Below are 19,345 nucleotides of genomic sequence, written 5' to 3' on the forward strand. Positions count from 1 at the left end.
AAAACCGTAGTAGCAGTTTAATTTGAAACTGGAGAATGCAGATGACGAAAACGAATTCAGCTGCTGTCGTTATCAGCCTGCTCTATTCTAACAAGCTAAAGCATTATATTTTACGGAAATATATTTTTTAAGAACAAAAGCGTCTGTTTGAACTGCAGAAAACATAAATTAGCTACACATGAAAATACATAAATGCATCATTCAGAAGAAATCATCTTAAAAATGATGTTTGAACGACAGAGAAAAGCGCTCTGATCTGCTAGAAGGCTAAATATCACAAACCGTTTGACTGCAAGCGACAAAATATTTACACAGGAACATGATGCAGCACATTTTACATCATGACAAGACCTCTTCTTGCTCCTAGCACATCGTCCTTCTTCTGCTTCCTGTTGTCCATTTGCCTCGTCCTCCTGTCCTCCCTACAATGCGACAGGAAGGATCCTTCAGAGACTGATGTGAGGAGTGAATCTAGCAGTGTGATTTCATCCCAGACGTACCGTGTCTGGACTTGGTGCTGTTTGTAGTTTTTCTGATGCGAGCTGACAGAGTTAAGTGACTTGTTTCCTGCCGTATTTTCTGTGGTCTCTCCAAACACCTTCAGTTTACCTGTAAAACCAAAAATAAACCACCTTAGCATCACCGGGGCCACCGACGCGGTGCCTCAGTTTAAAGACGTCTTTTTGTACCTGTGTGAGGCTTGTAGGTCAGAGGACGAGAGAGACTCGCCTTCAGGTCAAATTTAGACTTGGTTTGTGTTCCCGGCGTTGTTGAAGTACTTGTGTTGCCGGTGAAAACAAATGTTCCTGCGAAGTTCAGAAAGGAAAACTGACTCTATGTGCTTCCATTGTTTACTTCAGATGTCATTCCCAGGATTTAAAAAAGTACCTGGAATTTTTGTGGCAAAGAAAGTTGAAGTCCTGACATTGCTCTGCTTTCCTCCATCAGCACTCGTTTTTTGTGGCGTGCTCGAGGTCACGTAGGAGGACTTGCGTGCCGGCGTCTTCACTGTGGACCTCTTGAATTCAGTATCTTGAGTGGCTTCTGAAAACCTGTGTGCAAAGTTAAAGCAGGATATGGAGTACGACATAAAAATGGCCTCTAAGTAAAGTTTGAATCAGAGAATTATTGAAACGTACTTCTGTCCTGACTTATGCTACAGAGTAGAAAAGCGACTCACCGAACGTTTATTCTGCGAGTGGAAAGAACAGATGGTCTGAATTTAGCATCTTTGTTCTGAGGCGCTTTGCTGGCTGAGAGCAGAGTTTGTCTGCGCTTGTCCTCAGCTGTTCCCTTGTTTGCCGGGACAGGGCTGAACACGGAGGAACGATTCTTCTTCTGTGGAGTATATAAATACATGCTCAAATACACGCCATCAGCCTGCTGCAGCTGTATTGTAGCTGAAGTGATCAACGGGTAGTGATGCTCACCGCTCGAGTTTTGCCTTCAGCTTGCTTTAGCTTAGTTTTGTCTGAAAGTTGCTAAAAAATAAAATGGAATATATATTAAAACACATGGTTCACTGGAGAACATAAGACTTAAAGTATTTTACTAAAGCCGCCCTGTAGACCTTTTGGAAAACTCTAGCACTATGAAACTAAAACTATAGTAGCAAAAGATATAACCATAATAAATATAATAACCAACGTGATTTTGGGTACCTTCGGTTCGTTAACAGAGCTCCTATAACTCTCCAGCTGCTTGGTCTTCCGCTGGACATAAGTGTCTATCGACTCCATCTTGTTAAAATGTGCCTCGTGGAGTTTTTTGAAGTCTATTAAAAAAAAAAAAAAAATGTATTTAGCATTTTTGTAAAGGGACAACCACTTGACCAGGATCAGAAAAACTTACTCGGAGTAACAGGCTTCAGCAACAGCTTGCTCCTCTGCTGCAGACCTCTGTCACGAGGGATTCGACCAGCTTTTGGGCCTTTTTCTGGACACATTTAAAGGATCATAAAATCAGATTCAAGATGACGAGAACATTTGAGGAAAGACAATTGCAACACAGAAAGAAGAGATTACTTCACAAGAAAGAGTTTTTGTTCATAAAACCACATTGCTGACCTTTGACATGCAGCGGGGCTTCATCCTGAAGGTCAGGCTGCTGCTCAGGACCAGCAGCCTCACCTTTAACCTTGGTAGAGGACACTCTTCTCTTCCTATCACCACGGGATGCACCAGCCACAGTGTCCTCCTGAAAGGAACAACATTTCGTCCATCATTAATGCTCGAGGTTAAACCTGCGATAAGCGTTCAGTCTAACTTTGTATACTGCGGTGAGAGTAATACCTCCGCAGCACTCGGGTGTGACTTTCCATCACATTCGGTCGCTGGTTCAACACTAGCAATCCTTCTCTTGGTGGCTTTTCCCCTGCCTCGACGCGTGTTCACGAACATGGTGCTGCCCGGAGCCTCATCCCGTGCCTCTTTTGGGGCGTCCTCAGCGTGTCCCTGTGAACGATGCACGAGTAAGAAGAGAAAAAGTATCAACTCAGAACGCACGCTGCATCCATCAATGGCCGGAATTACTTCACCTGCCCATCGCTCTTGTTATCCTTCTCTTGCTGATAGTGCTTCTTGATCGCTTTCAGGAGTTTATCGGTCTATTTTAGATCAGAAATTGTTAATCAATTTTAGTTTTATTGCCGCGTAGTTACACACAAATATAATGCATTTACGTTGACTTGTTTTATGCTAGTTTAAAACGTTATTACTGGCTAACACAACCCTTTCAAGTTAGCATAAAGTTTAAACGACGTTGGATTAGCTTTACGTCGCGGAGTTATTTTACCTTCGTGTTCGCTTTAAGTCCGAGGTCCTTAGCGAGGCTTCGCAGCTCTGCATATTTCATGGAGTCCAAATCCATTTGTTGTGATTGTTTATTCCGTTTTTAAAAAAGAAATAAATGAACTCTGTCGCGCCAGAGCGTTAAAACCACTGCTGCGATTCAAAACAGTCGTGCTCGTTGTCTGATTGGCTACTATATGACCGGATGTGCCTTGTAACCAATCGGAGCGACGATGTCTCTACCGCGTTCTGTCGGCGCAAAATATAAACTATTTATCCTCTATCGGCAAAAACGTTCTAGTGTGACACCTGACTTTTAAGTGTGAGTCGAAAGAGTATTTTATTCTAGAGTATTTTTATATAATACTGTCTATCTTTAACCTTCTTTGAACAGTTCTACTATTGCACAACATGGTGGCAGTATTAAATTAAAGTTACAGATAGTGCAACAGAAGAAGGGAAGAAGAAGAGGAAGGAGAAGAAGGGGAAACAAATAAAAGGTTCCTGGGCGGGACAACCCGGGCGCTCTGGGTTTAGCCAACATGGAGTTTGATGGGAGCATCTTAATTCAAATTACCGACAAGTTAAAGATGTCCGCGAGGACCACCGAAGACAATCCGCAGATGACTTTTCACTGTCAGAAATGCCACATTGTCTTGGGGGACTCTTTCGACGTCTGTGGGGAGATGAAATGCATGGATTCCATCATGTGTCTCAGTAAGTTCGTTTCATCGCTCCTTCATAGCAAATGTGCTGCAATCAATACCCATCCTCATATGTGCACGTCTGCAACTCGGATGTTGTTCTTCAGGAATAGAGTCCCAGAGTTCTTCCTGTTACGACTTGCATACCGGAAGTCCAAGATAAACAGTTTGACCAAAAAAGCATGAGGAAAGTCGGCTGTGGCAGCTCCGAGGTTTTCTGTGGAGGGGTGGAATATGGATCAGCTGCGTAACATGATACCAATCAATGCCTTGACTTCTTTCAGGAGTAACTGAGGATGTTGTCGTCAGTGATGCGAACAACGAAGGAGAACTGGCTGATTGGTGAGTGAACGAGAAGAATATACTTATTCAACTGGATAAAAAATGAAAAGCACAGCTTTAGACAAATGTACAAAACTTAGATGCTGTTGCAAAGTCCAAGGATTTACTGGTGATTAATAGTTCATTCAAAAACCACTCGCCTGAGCCTCGACCTGTGATGGTGATTGTGCTGGGTTCTATTTGTCTTCCACGCAGCATCTTCAGTCTCCTAATATGCCGCGGCTGCCAGTCGAGGGTGGGCAAGGTTGTTCACTCGTCCCCGGCTTGTTTCGATGCCGTTCGTTCCCTTTTTCTCCTCAGCAAAGCAAGCATCAGCTGGTAAGCTGCGCTGCCCGCTCCGACACGCCGAACATTTTGACTTCCTGTTCAGGTTTCATCCGGAGAGGCGAAAGCAAACGAGTGCCTCAGAGATGAAACGGCCCGTTTCTCACGGGTTTCTTCTAGATGGTGCATAATCAGCCGTTTCATTCTTTTGTAATAAAAACATTTTTGGCTGCATCTCTTCAGCCTGCTTCTTTCTGTGTGCAGTTACATCCTGAACAGCAGCTCGATGGTCGAAGCGTCGACGCTCACGTTTAAAATGAATGCCCTAAAAGAGAGCGTCACAGAGGTGAGACGTCGCCCCTGACCGCTGTGCCGTACTATTTACCGCCTGATTTATTAAAGTAGTTTATTTGGCTTTATCAAACCATTTTTTATTTCAGTTATTTTTGATATGAGTCCTTTCAAAGATTTTGGATTTTGTCTTGCATGGTGAAAAGGACGACCTTCAATGCCTTTTGCTGGAATCTTAAATCTCTTTACTGCAGGTGAAAAACCGGTTTGAAGAGCAGCTGGATCGGATGTCGCGCCTTCAGATCAGACTGGCGAACACCAGTGCGTTTGACTCGTAGCCTTCCGGGATAAGGGATCATTGTCTTGTAAAAAAAAGAATTAATTCACATCTTTATTAAATTCTCCTTTGTCAAATGAAGACTGCTGTGTTTTTGGATCGGTCTACACATAAAATGTACACCTGTATCTGAATTGAAGTACTGGTATCTGGAAGTAGACATCAACACAGCCATCCAACTGGCACTATGCTGTATTTTATTGCTGAACTTCTGATACAGATTCTTTATTTTTTTGTAAATACAAAACCAGACAAGAGGCTCACACATAACAAGCATGCCAACGTTCTCCCTCTGGAGTGCATAGTTTCTACACAGTTCATCTCCTCAGTGATCTGATCAAAGTAAAGTCATTAATCTCACCTAAACATTTGGTTTTCTTATGGTTTTCCAGCTGCACTGGGGCTGTACTGCCACGGTCGTGTTTGGCACAACAGAGTGAGAGCAGAAACATCTCAAACCGTAAAAGAATTGGGAACACCTTTTTTTGGGGGGGTTGCAGTTCGGTCTGAAAAAACAGCTGTTGTGTCAAACAACAAACGTCACAGAACATCTGATAAACATTCCATTAGCCTAATTACAGTCATTCACATTACAAAGTCAGATTATTGCATGCAATACAAATCATTTGTTAATCTTAAATCATGCATATTTTTAAACCAATATAGTTGTGTCGCTAGACGCCTACTTGTGTATAAATTGTGATTATAAATCCCCACAAGGAGCATTAGAACACGGTATTCAAGACGAGATGGAGATGAGAGAAAGTGCTTTTCAAACAAGTGTCAAGGTCAGCAAAGCCTTTGCAGCCACAGAGTTCCTGGAAGTCTGTGTTTCTAAAGAACGGGTGAGGTTTGAGTCCAAAATGCTACTGAATGCTAACTGAACTTGAACGCATCTCTCGTGGACAGACTGCCTTTAGGCCATTGTCTGGGTGTTCAAATACAAGGCATGGGAATACGGTAAGTCTGCAAAAAGGATTTAGTTTGCTACAGTCCGTGTACATAGTTCTGCAGGAAACCTTTATGTATACAATTATTTAGTACAACTCCCTAAAAAGTGGCTAATAAGATAGCTAGCTACTATCGGCATAAAAGAGGGTAAATCCTTTAAACACCTACACCCTGGTGCTAAACTCATGCATTATTGTAGGTTATTGCTTCTAAAACTAATCAAATACAATTTTATGGATTAAAATATATCAGCTCTGAATCACAAAACTATGCAGGCATTATGTACAGTACAATGTCATCTTAATTCTACCACTAAAATGCTACGTCAGGTCCCAAGCGATTTGATCCGAAGGACTACTGTTAATATTCTCAAAAGGTTTCCGTCATTGTTGCACGAAAAACTTCGTCTTTTGACCCGGAGGTGTCTCGGAATGCAAGTTGGAACATCTAAGCCTTTCCTTTTCCTCCCAAGGCTGCACCAAAAGCGCTTCCTTGTATTGACAGTTTAGAATATACCTTTAAAAATGACTTGAATAGATCTATTGCATACGCTGTGTCATCATTGAATTTTAAAATCATGCATCCAAAACGAGATCAAGTATCGTTTGGGAAAACTGCATCTAAATATGGTTTCATTCCCACAGGTTTATTCTAGAAAAGGATTTCACTATTTTTCCATGAAGCGAGCATCACCACTGATCATGCATGGCTACTATAATGTTGGCACCACAGTCTGGCTAAATAAGCTAATGCACATGAGTCTATACATCTCTTAATGGAAGACATTGTGATTTTGTTGTTTTCAAACAACTTGTCACTTGTTCATACAATATACAGTTTGGTCAACAACATGACAGTCAAGATCAAATATTGCACAAATCCCGCTAAATGTGTGTCTCATTTTAAATAAGTCACGCAAGAACTGAAGCTGGGGAGAGCAAACGAAGGCGGGGCTTCTTCCGGCGCTGGACAAAAATCTGCTGCAAGTCTGAGTAGAAAGGATTTAGGCTGCAGGCAGAGACGAAGCCAGATGGTTTCATCATCTCCGTCAGGAGGAGCATGTAGCGAGCGAGTGAACGTCGGTGGCTTCACCACCAAGTATGGAGCGAATGAATAATGCGCGATGTAAAGCGCTGTATAACACCAACGTATTATTATTATTATGTATTTTCCCTTTAGTAATTTTGATATGCTTGTCTGAAGGGATGCACCGCGACGTTCCCAGTGCCGGCAGACATGACATCATCATGGTTGTCGTTCCTAATTACATAAAAACATTGGGAAGGAGGTTTTAGATCCACTATGTAAAGAAAGCACGTTGGTGCTTTCAGAAGAGAGGAGGAGAAACTCAGAAGAACACCGGACTGGACCTTAATAACGTTAAATGCTTTATGTTCAGGGAGAATATTGGTGACTCTGTCTCTACCTGTCATTTGGGAAAAATAATTTCTTGTCATTTTGGTCTAAACCTGCCGTGAAGGAGAGTACCGTTTAAGGTCAATGCATTAAACACAATCTACCTCTACAAGTTTCACACACACGCATGCGAAACTGCTGCGGCACTTAACTATTGATTTACTCGTACTGATCACACTCCCGTTGGACTGACGATGAGGTAGTGCACAAAACGACAACAACGAACTACGTGTCCAACGTCCTCACAGCCTTGATCTTTGCTACAGTATCTTGTGTCTTCGCTTTCATCCAAGGAAATGGCTTTGATTAAAGTAAATGACTTTTTTTTGTAATTATTATTAGCTCACTGCTAAGAATATAACCCAGGTCTCAATGCAAATACCAAACTGGCAACCCAGAAGTGTTTGGCGACATGTAGATGTCGTCACGAGTGTGTGATGGAGCTCACACTGTCGGCTGACGAACACGACGCAGAAACCAGGAGACGGGGACGCTGCGGAGGACAGCGTGCTGGGACGGAGGCCGCCCATGTCCCAAATGTCCAAACCGGATCATCAGTGAGGCTTCCCCCTCCCCCGACCGGTCTGGGCAGCCGTGGAAGAGACACTTTGATGGTTCCGGGGCCGGTCTGGAGGAAGATGTTCAGCAGGCCTGGCCTTCAGTCGGCTGCAGACGGTAGACTGGAGAACCCGTCCTAAAATCTAAATTCACAGGTCTTTGTATAGATGTCCATGAAATACATAGATGTCCTGGAACTGAAAAAAGTCAAAAGCTTACATATTTTAAAAAGCAAATATTCACAATTACAATTGCGCAACTAAATGTTTGTTTGATTGAATACATTACTCAATAAACGGTTAAAATGTGGTGACATTATTGATCCGACAATATGTCTGTCTGGTTCAACGTCTGGGTATTGGAATGTAGGATCTATAATAACTAAAACGATCCTTCAAGCGCACTGAAACATGGAAACATGGAAACACGTTCTGGGGTTTGGCTCGAATCAGAAGCACTGACCTCTGTGAGAAGACGCTCTGTGGGTCGAGCTGCGGCTGCACGTCATGGTAAACAAAAGGGATTCCTCCGCCGCGGACGACATTTAGGTCCCACAAACGGAGCCTCTGACGGGCGTCTCGTGGAGAGACTGGCCGCGCCGGGAGGCGAACGCTGAGGGAGGAGTAAACCGAGAACACCGGCCCCCTCTGCCCCCCCAGGAGGGAAGAGAATCCCCACCGGCCCCGTCTCCGCGCACCCTCCACCCTACGCCATTTTCGCTCTGCTACGGAAGAATGCGACGAGTGTGCCGGAAACGTGTCCATCAAAATAAAAGCCCGCCCCGGAAATTGTTCTTTCAATTATCAATGAATTCAGCGGTGCTTTTATCAGAGTAATCAAAAGTGAGGTCTGAGAATATGGACCGAACTCCGGAATATATATTTTGATATATATATATTCAGAAATTTCCATATATATATTAAGACATTTTCATATATACATATATATAAATAATAATATATTTAGTGGACTTCCGTTAAATAGTAGTTGTAGGAAAAGTAGCGCTCATCAAGGAATATACTCAAGCATTAAAAGAAGTGCGTCTGCAAGAAAGCCCCTTCAAGAATAAATAAACAAATAAAATGCTAGCCATTATCTGGAAAACATAAAAACAAGTCCCTTAACAGCAGAAAGGCACCAATTCCGTATTTGGCTGTTGTGGATACATGTACTGTAGTGCTTTTTTTGTTGAATAAACTAAAATCCAACACAAATCTGTTGAGTTAGAAAAACAAAATAATAAATGACAAGGCAAGCATGGCACTTATTTTATTAAAATCAAATTCATGCATCACATAACATGTGAATCATATCTGATTGAACATTTCATCAAGATGAATTAAAATAAAACCTTTATGTCCTATACTCCTGCACACTTCTGGAGGGTATTCCTGTCTTGACATAAACTTACATGAATTAAGTGATCATTAGCCCGCACAGAAGAGAGATTTTGAATACCTTCACATCTAGAACTAGTCAATGGCAACAAAAAGACTGATAAAATAAATAGAAGCATAGTGCGGCAGCGTCACACATTAATCAGTTCTATGTCTAAAAAAAAAAACGAACTTGTCAGCCACAGGGTCTCAGAGTCAAACAGGCCTTGATTAAAACTCCAAGCAGTGAAATATTCTGAAATATTCCACTAGCATTTAGCAAAACACTACAGCTACCTGTCGGTACACGCATAACTGATGGAAGAGTTTTGCACAGAATCTTCAGTAATAACACTTTTTATATAATTTATTTTATAAATATAACATCCACAGAGGTGGCTCAGAGAGGCCCTGGGTAGCTACACATCAAGCTAGCTTTGGATGATGTCCAACAATCACTATTGGCAGTAGCTACATTAACCTCAATGAAAGAGTTCACACAAACATGAACAAGTACCCGTTTTAGAAGTCAGATGACTTACAAACAGGAACTAAACTCATGGCACTTCAGTGGGTAAAACATGACGATATTTATACCTGTGTTGCTTCAAGGGACAAACTAACATATCTGGCTGCCCCGATTCGCGCCGCCAAGAGTCAAAGTAAAGAAGTCACGAGCTCAAGATCAAAAACCCTGCCTGCTTCACAAAGGCTTTCACTTATCCACTCTAACAGCAATAAAGCTTGATTGTACTATGGTGGACAGCAGTGGCACCAACAATGACCCCTAAAAATTCCTAATAAATAATGATCTATCAAGGGGGGGGGGGCACAGTGATGTTTCATATAGCTAACCAAGGCACGGAACGTTTCCCTTTCTATACAGCGCACTGACATCCACTCGATTCGATGTGCATACAGCAGCCCGTTGAAAAACTGGATGTTGTCTTTAGACGTCAGCTGATGGAAAGAAGTTCTACCCCCCCCCCCCCCCCCAAAAAAAAAGTTGCTTAGTGGAGGAACCGGATGCTCATCTTCTGTTCCACATCCACCTTCTCCAGGACCTGAGGAAACAAAGCAGGACCTAAATGTTCTGTTCACACAGAGTGCTTCTCATCTTCTTCTGTGCGATGTTCAGTATTTACTCACGGCAAAATAAACAGAGCCAAAGCTTTTCAATAAAAGTACAAATCTAAAACCTTAAGGAGGAAGGGAAACAACGCAAATCCACATGAGACGCCTATCTAAAGTAACAGGTGCTCAAAAACTTGCCTTGATGAATTCATTGAAGGTAATTGAGTTATCTCCGTTTGTGTCAGCTTCCTGAATGGTTCTATCAGCAATGCTGCCAAGTTGTTCGTCTGAAATGTTCACACCAACCATCATCCGCAAGACCTGCAGAAAAAGGAACAAACCATGATGCCATGGTTAATATCAGCGAGAACGCATTCCTAGTGAAGAGGAAACACGAGTTTCACCACAAATCACAGGAGAACATGGAGAAATGCTCATGAAAACAGCACCAAAGCAGAACGGATCGGCACACCGTCACACGTAATTCATAGTTATTACACGAAGCGGCTTACGCAGAAGTGTTTTGTGCAAAACAAGAGATTTGTCTGAGTCACTTAACACGGAGCTTACAACAATGACAGCTCACACAATGTTACCGTCACAAATATGGTTTCACAGAGGGACGACAAACAGAGGATAACTAACTGTCTTGGAGAAATCAACCTGATGTTAAGGTGAGATATCTCATCATCAGCACCTGGACCAAGTCTTCACACAGACATGGAAATCTTGATAATCAGAACAGCATTTGTTCCTTTGCCAAATAAGTAAGATAAGAAAAAAGCAGGAATTCACAGTAAAGATCTGCGACTCTGCATTTACACGGGAAACCAATCCACTCACCTGCAGCAGCTCATCCCGGGAGATTTTATCATCTCTGTCCAGGTCATACAGATGGAAAGCAACTGGACAAACAAAAAAATATGGGTAAGTCATGGCATTCATTAGTCACTCCTTGAAATCCTGTGGCTGGACACTCACAGAGCAGCTTGTTTGTCCTGCTGTTGAGCGGTTCACTTGTGGCGGCGTTCTTGTTCTTGTCATTGTCCTCGATTGGTCGGAAGTGAGCTAAGGTCCGCATAAAACCCCTGAAGTTTACCTGGTCCTCCCTAAAAAACCGGCAGAATAATGAAACTACACATCAAACAGAGAAAAAAGGATTTTCTTAATCTTTTCAGATACAAGACACAAAGGAAACAGTCGTAGGCTCCGATTACTCTGTGAGCAACACAAAGAAAACTCAAACTAATCGGAACCTCACACCATTTCACACTGCAAAACACTCATGTGGATCGAAGCAAGGAAGCTCCAGAACCGAAGCACATCCGAGACCAATCAAAGCTAAAACTTACAAACTCTTTTCAGTTTTACATTCGAAAGCATTTAAAATGTCAGTAGCAACCAATAGGTGTGGAAAAAACCTTTATGATTATTTACCAAACACACACTACCAAAGGACAGAGCCTCTCTGCCGCCAAGCGGACCGACTGCCTCCCTCAGCTATGTGGGTGCGTGTGATTCGGATGTAAAATGAACACCATGAGATAATCCGCTCACCCCACAGGAAAAAAGGCATTAATGATCCTGTCTCCCAGCGGATTGATGGCCAACTCTGGGATCCTCTGGAAATCCTCTCGACTGCAGGTGGGAAGAGATATGACTGAATTTAAATTCCAACATCACAACAGACTCTTATTACACAAGATGCAAATTTAAAACCTTCGAGGAACTTTGAAAATACATGGCAGTGCACAGACCAATATTTATTTTTATTAAGAAATGATGATCAGACAATGGTAAATAAATATTTGTAATTCTGGGAATTGTTTGAGTTGGGGAAATAGATTTCACTCAGATCAGTGGGAAAGATCCTTGAAGTTGGTCAGTAAAGATGAACGCATCATCTCACTAGTGTGGTAGATAATAAATGGCAAGAAAGTCACCTTGAGAAATGAGAATTTACACAACTGAAAGCAACAGAGCACAAACAGGCGGAACCGAGAAAGTGTTTTGTGTAAACAAATCTTTCAAAAGATCCGTAAAGAGCTTTCACCCTCCACAGACCTCACCGCCAAACCCGTATCACGCAAATGTCTCAGCGGTCTTAATGATTAATTATTTTTTCTTTACCTATTGCTTATTCTGGTAAAACAAAAGGGCCGAGCAAGAAGTTAATCACAAACCACAGAAAGAACACTTCGACTCCTCTGTGCTCAAATATAAAGCTCTTGGGTTTCATGTCGTATGAAGGAAACTTAAAAAAGGGTGAATTTAAAAACTTGTGGAAACTAGAAAGTACCCTCATATCAGAGAATTAAAATTCAATGATTTGAGAACATGTTGGTGTCCCTCTCTGTCTAAGATTTGTACTTCTGCTGGAGGACCATCGCAATTCTGTTAACTGCATAAACTCCTCAGTGAAAAGGGAAAGAAATAATAAGACAATGTCCGGCAAAACTAATCGGCAGAGGTCATTTATTAACAAATGATTTAGCTGTGAGTGAGAATCGGGTCATAATTCCTTCACAAGTATTTAAATCGAATCTAAGGAACAAATGTGTCCCTTACGTCAGCCAGAACTTGGCTTGTTACCTTCCATACCGAATAAATTACTCATTCTGGACAGGCAGCAAATGAAGCGAGTTTATAATATGGCTTTTGTATGACAGATACATTTCCAGAAAAGGTTTGTTGCTTACCTGAGGGCACCGTTTTCACCTTTGTCCAGACTGGTGAAGCGACTGTACAGGCGGGTGATCTGACTGTGGGAGACTGCAGGGAGGATACCAAAGACTTTATTACCAGACGACCAAAAGATAACAGGCACAAAACCCGTCTTGCTGCGTAACTTCCTTTTATTACATAACTTTTTGATTTGGAGAAATTGCAGGTTTACATAACGGAGACTCTGCATGAATGGTAACTTAAATGCACGAGCAATGCAGAGAGCAAACTTTGAGGCGTGACCGTCTCCATCTTCATCACAGCGATTTGCCAGAGCTCAACTTACAGCCAGTCTCCTTCTTAATTTCTTCGATCTCCTCTTCTCGAAGTAACGTGGAGGCTCTGGAACCCATGGTGAAACGCTAAAGGGTGTCGAAAGGGCGTTCCTAGACGTCTTACGCAACGACACCAGCTGTGATCTGAAGCTGACTGTTAAGTTAGCAAAGAAGCTAACGTATCGATACCGACTATAACGCGGGTTATTTTTGTAGTATGCGTTCTGGTAAGCTCTGAACGTGAATATATTTACTACCGTCGGTGGTAGTTTCACAATAGCAGTGATGGTCGCGTCCAGCTTGTCTTCCTGTTTTATTACGAGGGGGCGGGCCCTAAAAGAAGCCACCTCCCAAACAGGAAGGTCCTGGTGTAATTGGGTAGCAAAGTTTAATGCCTGCTCAAAATTCGACTACATTTGAAATGCTCCCTCAAACAAGTGGGATTGATATTTAAAATCCACGACAAAACGAAATTGGGTTCTTCTGAGAAGTAATCTATTTTTCTCATTTAGACCGCGGGTCCGGAGCTTGCCTGCTACGGTACCATCACACCATAATACCCGTTTTATGCCTAAAACACAAATGATACTCGAAATCAATCCAGTTTCCCTCCCCTTTATTTATAGTAGGTAAACATCGACTATGATGACAAGGCAATAAATAAATAAATATCGCATGTAAATAAAGAGCAATAAAAGTCGCCAGTCATCAAATAAAATATGACTTTTAAAAAACAATCAAAAAGAAGTTCATACAACTTTCGCTGTTGTTTTTAAAGTTGTAGATCAAAACGTCGTCACTAGATGGAAGAACTGCATCATTTGACGTCGGGATTCTTTGTCACAATAAACTGAGACGCAACTACTGCAATCTGCTTTGCAAACTACAGGACAGTACACTACTTAAATGTGAAGTTATAGTTTTGTGCATTTAAAGCTCTTTATCAAGCCCTCACAATGGGCAGCAATGTATTAATAATGATCTGTTGTCTGCCCGTTGTCCATCAGTGTGAAATGAAGAAGAGTTGCAACTGCAGTTCAGGAGATTGTGTGCAAAAAACACTAAAATCTGAATTATCAAAAGAAATAAAAGTGTGATTTTGTTACAAAGGATCACTAATAACCTGTGCTGAATATTAACACAGGTAAAACAGAAATAAAGAGGAAATAAGACACTCAAACACTTTTTAGAGATTTTATGAACAGATTTATTTTAAGATCCCCAACTGTTGCGGTACAACATTGTTCAATGTTTAGTGGTACGCCCATTTCCTATTAGTCAAACATTCATTGCCTTCCAGGCCACAAATAAAGCAAAAAGACCATAAGATATTTTCAGTAATTCCATGTTATGTTTTTGTATTCCAAAAAACAATCCATAAGCTCATCACAGCAATAGTGCAACTCATTATAAAATGGCTTTAAAAATTAAAGAAATAAAATAGTGTCAGCTTGTTGATAAAAGAATAGTCGAGTCCACAATAGATTGATTCATCAGCAGTGCAAATAGAAGCCTCATCTTGTTCTTACCAACCCATTCCATCCTTTTACTTTCTGGAGTGACACACTGAGTCCATAGCAAGTTGGATCCTGAAGAGAAATGACAAAACAGCCAAATATCAGAAAATACAACATTAACGGTTCACAGGGGCGGAGCCTCTGGGCTTAGCGTAACATGTTTAATGGAAATGAGCTGCTTTATGAAGTACCTGTTGGCAGGGTATCCTCTCTCACACAGGTTCACCAGAGCATACAGATGCCTCAGAGCGTATTCAAACTGAAACACAAGGGGCATCATGAATTAGAGTCCCTTCAGTGTGACAGATGTAACACCTACTGATGGATAGCAAGTGAAACAGATCTGATGCTGCTCTAGAAGTAGAAATAGATACTCAACATGTAAGATGCATTGTGTCAAAACAACCATTACATAATAAATAGCACAGCCCCCGGTCTCGTTGGAGCAGCTTTTCCCGATAAATGTGGTCATTATCTACTCAGAGTCACTTGGAAAGCAAAACATTTCTGGAGCTCGGGTGCAGAAAGGCATCGCAGAAGAAGATGCAGACTTGTTTTAAAGCATAAAAGCAACCGGACACAAACAGGAATTGTAGACTACATGTACACTAAGACATCCTCGGACAACTCTACCTCTTGTCTGTGCCAGTTGAAGCAGCTGTGTTTGTAGTGGGTGAGTGCAGCTTTGTAGCACCCGTGCTGGGACAGGTCAGCTCTCATGCTGAGAATCACATCGGCCTCGAACTTATTACCGGTCAGCTCCTCAACCACTCGGCGCAGCGTTTCAGCCATCAATTCCCTTAACTGCAGGGGCACACATGGGAATCTCTAACGTGACATCTTTCATGCTCAATTCTAAGCGTCTTAATGAATCTGATTCGTCTGTACCCTAAGGTGCCTGTCGATCTCCATCAGTAACTCCCTCCTGGCTGTGGAATTATTGGAGGCCATCAGCTTCCTCTTGAGGATGGCCAGAGGAACGTCAGGGCTCGGGGTCAGAGCCAGGTTTGTAATTGGCTGCAGGGTCACTGGAGGAGGGGGCGGGCCAGGCTTGGGGTTGCCTTGAAACTCCCGGACCTTCATGTGGCCTACAGTCTGCAGAGAAAGGAAAGGCGTTGAGTTTAAAGGGCAGGAAGCACACATTTGTTCCCCTCTGATCATTATTCTTCCATTCAGAGGAAGCAGGAAAGCCGAGGGCTTCCCTCCATCAGTCACCCTCTCACCTTGTTACCGTACTGCTGGACGTGGCTGGTGTTCGTGTGGCTCCTCACAATCTTGAACTGTTTCGACAGCGTTTCCTTTGACAGGTCCTCCTGGAAGCACAATGTTGGACATAAAGCGCTGGAATCAACCATTTCAAGGCTGGATTCAGATCGCCTTTGTAAATTCCTCCAGGAGCTCTTGGACATTATCATTAATGTAATCAATGGGGGGTGACTGATGGGCCCATGGCCTGAGGTAGGAGGAGAAGAGTTAGACAACTCTCTGTCCATGCAGTTCGACTCTTTAAGCGATCATGCAGAGAGTTGGAGGTTTGTAATGTTTGTGGTATTTTCTCTGTCTGATAACTAAACAGGAAGTCATTTCTTCTTTTTTGTTTGTCATTTCATGATAAAAAAACAATTTGTATTCAGATACAGAAGTGTGAAATTCTCCCACCACATCAGAGTCCTCCATCCAGTTCACGCTGTACCAGTCTCCCAAGTACGTTTCCCTCTTCTCATCGTAGTAACAGGCATAAGAGGACTCCTTAGAGTTGGATGCAGTGGTGGCGTACACTGGAAAACACAAGAAGCGCTAATGCTAATGCTGCGTAATGTAACATGTCTCTAAGAAATCTAACTAAAATATATTTGGATATTTCATCGTCACTCAGACCACAGGGCTGAGTTTGTACAAACTCTGCTGACCATTGACCTTCACAGCTTCAAATGGATTCCACCGGGGTGAAAGTTCAGCTCACCGTCAATGTCGTCAGGCAGATTCTCCATCATTGATCCCGACTCGCACGCCTCAATGTAGAACACCATCTGTGAGTGTGTGTGTGCGCGCGTGCGTGGGGCAAAGCACACACAAAACAAGTCACATCTAATGCCCGACAGCCGGCCTACAAACAGACCAACGACACCCCAGCAGCAGGTTGCTGCGCACCTTTTTGTATTTGTTGTTCTTGTGCATGTATTGAATGGCTTCTTGGAGATCTTTAACATTGAGCTGCAAGGAAAACAGAATATAACATTCACCAGAGCATGAAACCGGTATGACATTTTAGATTTGTATTCGTTCTTCAACAAGTCATTTTCACTGATTAAAAATAAAAGTCTAACATTTGAGCGTGGCAGCTTTTTTCTCAAATTGTTAAATGCTAGAAAAAACAGTGACTGCCAGCGACGACTGACACAAGATGTTCAACAACAGGGATCTTTACCTGCTTCAACATGCGAGCTAAACTAGTTTGGTGCGGTACATTTCTGAGGTATAATGATGAGGAGGAAGTAGAAAAGCGCTCACATCATCATTAGGAAAGGCCAGAATACCAGGTGCCCCGTGATCGGCAAAGAACACAAACACGTGGTCTTCAGGGCCACTGGAAAACAAGCACACCTTGACAGTTCAGAGACCGACTTGATGAACGGGTTCCTCTGCTGTCCTGATATCTGGAATCTCCCCACAACGATCTGCTCTATTTCATCACTCGCCTCTTTAACACCTTTCCAGAGCCGCCTTTGACACTTGAGGCGTCACCCTTCAGCACCGCCAGGAAGTTTTCAGGGGTCACATCCTGCAGACATCCAAAATTAACTTTTGTATGAAATGACTGTCATGAAATATGCAGGACATTTAATCAGGTATTGATTTGTGCTCTTGGTTAAACGTTGACAGACTCACGTCCCCGGTGTAATCCTTAACAACTCCATGGTACACGTCTGTGCCATTCGGCCTGTTGACTACTATTCCAGGGGTTGGGTTCCTGTAAAGAATGAGGAAGTGGAAATGGCTGATAAAGCCTGAGTGGAACGACGACAGATCAATGACTCACTGATCACTGACTCACTGACCCCGTCAGGCAGGAGGCTACGGTCCATCCGGACCAGAACCTCCCGCCACAAGAACAGCTTCTTTCCCTCGGCCGTAAGACTAATGAACACTTAATAATTCTGTCCCGGACTCCTGAATACAACTTGCACTGTTCCATTTGCACTGCGTGATGACGCCAGTTTACTGCTGCTAGTACACATCTGTGTAACCACTCCGGCTGCTGTTGATGTGTCTGTACTTGTATGGTCTTTGTATTTTGTCATTAATGTTAGATGTAGCACGACTTCACCGAGAAACGTTCCTAGTCTGTGAACCCTCACTGACAATGGCAATAAACCACTTCTGATTCTGATTCTGATTCTGATCACATGCCAACTCCTTCAGGTTTAGTCCCTTTCACTGCAGAACTACTTTCTGTAATGCAATAAGACAGCGCCGACCTATCCCTGACCTGCAGTGTTACAGTGCATCATGCTCTGTCACGCGGGATCTGAACACATCTAAGAACATTCTGGCCTTTAAAAAACTTTACAGCCGTACGTTGCTTACCAAACATTGAAAACTCTGCCATTAAATCAGTTAAAAACAAGGTACAGCTTTCTGAATGATTAATATCAACTATTACCAATAAAGTGTTTCTACACATTCTTACATAAAAAGTTAATTCTGAAAGTGCAGCCCTCCAATAAATGATCCTGCGGCACATCTATTTCATTTTTCTGTCACATGACGACATTGACATGTATTTGCATGCTAATCAAAAACAGAACAGCATTAAACTAAAGCAGGGGACTTTGAACACTTTGCATGAAATATGTCTCTTGATGACAAAAAGAAAGAAATCTTTCAACTCACTCCTCGTTTTTTGCCAAGTCATCGTACATCATAACCACAATGTGCTCATCCGGGATGCCATTCGAGTGGACGATCTGGTACGCATGGCAGATATCAGCCTGAGAGACAGAAAGAAGGACATTTAAGAGAACCTGCGTGGCGTGTGAGGCCTCTCTGAGGGCCCTTAACTAAAACAGACCTGCATTATCACAGAAGCGACCCTCAGTGTGACCTCTGACCTGGTGCCTGTAGTTGTACCAGCCATTGGACCCGGCTACCATCACGACCCAGTTGTTCCCACCGTCCGGCTGCTGGGAAGGAAACGCGCTGAGCAGCCCGAGACTCAGGGCGAGCAGCACGAAGAGGGCTGACATGTTCGAGCCTGCGTGGGAGGCCTGCGTGGGAGGCCTGCGTGGGAGACAGGGGAGAGAAACCCGCATCAAACGCCTCGCATTAATGCTTCGGAGATTTATTGGACAGCGAAGCTACAGCAATCACGGGCAGGAAAACAACAACAAAACGCCACCTGACCGCCTGGACGTCACATGATCCTTAACGCAACCGGCTAGCTAGCAGAAGCTAATAAACAACAGACTAAAGGCACGGAAGCTTTACCACCAGAATAATAATAATAATAATAATAATAGTAACAAGCTATTTGGAAAAAATCCAAATAACTCCCAGAGGCGTGTAAAGCAAACAAAAACTCGTTTTTACCTTTTCTATGGTGAAAGAAGAAGGAAGAAATAAAAATAACTACATGGAGTGGAGCTCCGCAGGATGGATCGAACATTTGTACGTGACGCTCGGAAAACCAGTTGTTGGGAATTCTCCCGAAGCAGCCTATCAGAAAG

The 19,345-nt window shown here is 42.8% G+C and overlaps 4 protein-coding genes across 4 annotated transcripts; 1 reads left to right on the top strand and 3 right to left on the bottom strand.

Annotated features, from left to right (window-relative positions):
- Positions 1–334: 334 nt before the first annotated feature.
- nusap1 (nucleolar and spindle associated protein 1) lies at positions 335–2,868 on the bottom strand. The gene is made up of 12 exons (XM_068752000.1): positions 2,794–2,868; positions 2,551–2,605; positions 2,292–2,464; positions 2,067–2,196; positions 1,852–1,935; positions 1,662–1,774; positions 1,431–1,481; positions 1,181–1,338; positions 889–1,052; positions 690–806; positions 501–609; positions 335–422 (listed from the first exon to the last, which is right to left on the bottom strand). Exons 1-12 carry the CDS (start codon positions 2,866–2,868, stop codon positions 335–337), a joined length of 1,317 nt encoding a protein of 438 aa, XP_068608101.1.
- A 383-nt stretch (positions 2,869–3,251) lies between these two features.
- On the top strand, positions 3,252–6,211 carry oip5 (opa interacting protein 5). Its single transcript, XM_068752232.1, has 5 exons — positions 3,252–3,506; positions 3,778–3,835; positions 4,031–4,153; positions 4,364–4,445; positions 4,645–6,211. The coding sequence occupies exons 1-5, from the start codon at positions 3,332–3,334 to the stop codon at positions 4,726–4,728; spliced, it is 522 nt and encodes a 173-aa protein (XP_068608333.1). The 5' UTR covers positions 3,252–3,331; the 3' UTR covers positions 4,729–6,211.
- A 2,694-nt stretch (positions 6,212–8,905) lies between these two features.
- On the bottom strand, positions 8,906–13,350 carry chp1 (calcineurin-like EF-hand protein 1). Its single transcript, XM_068751796.1, has 7 exons — positions 13,113–13,350; positions 12,802–12,874; positions 11,660–11,740; positions 11,084–11,211; positions 10,946–11,007; positions 10,301–10,423; positions 8,906–10,092 (listed from the first exon to the last, which is right to left on the bottom strand). Exons 1-7 carry the CDS (start codon positions 13,177–13,179, stop codon positions 10,039–10,041), a joined length of 588 nt encoding a protein of 195 aa, XP_068607897.1. The 5' UTR covers positions 13,180–13,350; the 3' UTR covers positions 8,906–10,038.
- A 934-nt stretch (positions 13,351–14,284) lies between these two features.
- Positions 14,285–19,311, bottom strand: lgmn (legumain). Its single transcript, XM_068751808.1, has 14 exons — positions 19,209–19,311; positions 18,731–18,899; positions 18,513–18,610; positions 17,508–17,589; positions 17,318–17,400; positions 17,130–17,205; positions 16,770–16,832; positions 16,582–16,648; positions 16,278–16,396; positions 15,842–15,931; positions 15,507–15,713; positions 15,252–15,422; positions 14,810–14,877; positions 14,285–14,690 (listed from the first exon to the last, which is right to left on the bottom strand). Exons 2-14 carry the CDS (start codon positions 18,863–18,865, stop codon positions 14,648–14,650), a joined length of 1,302 nt encoding a protein of 433 aa, XP_068607909.1. The 5' UTR covers positions 18,866–18,899; positions 19,209–19,311; the 3' UTR covers positions 14,285–14,647.
- Positions 19,312–19,345: the final 34 nt, after the last annotated feature.

The sequence above is a fragment of the Brachionichthys hirsutus genome, chromosome 18 (genome assembly GCF_040956055.1).
Source record: "Brachionichthys hirsutus isolate HB-005 chromosome 18, CSIRO-AGI_Bhir_v1, whole genome shotgun sequence".
Classification (NCBI taxonomy): Eukaryota; Metazoa; Chordata; class Actinopteri; order Lophiiformes; family Brachionichthyidae; genus Brachionichthys; species Brachionichthys hirsutus.

Coding starts and splice junctions, on each gene's coding strand:
- nusap1 (XM_068752000.1), bottom strand. CDS start 2,868: ATGGATTTGGACTCCATGAAATATGCAGAGCTGCGAAGCCTCGCTAAG. Junction 2,465..2,550: donor TCAGCAAGAGAAGGATAACA/AGAGCGATGGGC, acceptor TCTTACTCGTGC/ATCGTTCACAGGGACACGCT. Junction 2,197..2,291: donor CACACCCGAGTGCTGCGGAG/GTATTACTCTCA, acceptor TGTTCCTTTCAG/GAGGACACTGTGGCTGGTGC.
- oip5 (XM_068752232.1), top strand. CDS start 3,332: ATGGAGTTTGATGGGAGCATCTTAATTCAAATTACCGACAAGTTAAAG. Junction 3,507..3,777: donor GGATTCCATCATGTGTCTCA/GTAAGTTCGTTT, acceptor GACTTCTTTCAG/GAGTAACTGAGGATGTTGTC. Junction 4,154..4,363: donor AGCAAAGCAAGCATCAGCTG/GTAAGCTGCGCT, acceptor TTCTGTGTGCAG/TTACATCCTGAACAGCAGCT.
- chp1 (XM_068751796.1), bottom strand. CDS start 13,179: ATGGGTTCCAGAGCCTCCACGTTACTTCGAGAAGAGGAGATCGAAGAA. Junction 12,875..13,112: donor AATTAAGAAGGAGACTGGCT/GTAAGTTGAGCT, acceptor TCCTCCCTGCAG/TCTCCCACAGTCAGATCACC. Junction 11,008..11,083: donor CAGGACAAACAAGCTGCTCT/GTGAGTGTCCAG, acceptor TTGTTTGTCCAG/TTGCTTTCCATCTGTATGAC.
- lgmn (XM_068751808.1), bottom strand. CDS start 18,865: ATGTCAGCCCTCTTCGTGCTGCTCGCCCTGAGTCTCGGGCTGCTCAGC. Junction 16,397..16,581: donor TCTGCCTGACGACATTGACG/GTGAGCTGAACT, acceptor TGTGTTTTCCAG/TGTACGCCACCACTGCATCC. Junction 15,932..16,277: donor GGATGGAGGACTCTGATGTG/GTGGGAGAATTT, acceptor TTGTGCTTCCAG/GAGGACCTGTCAAAGGAAAC.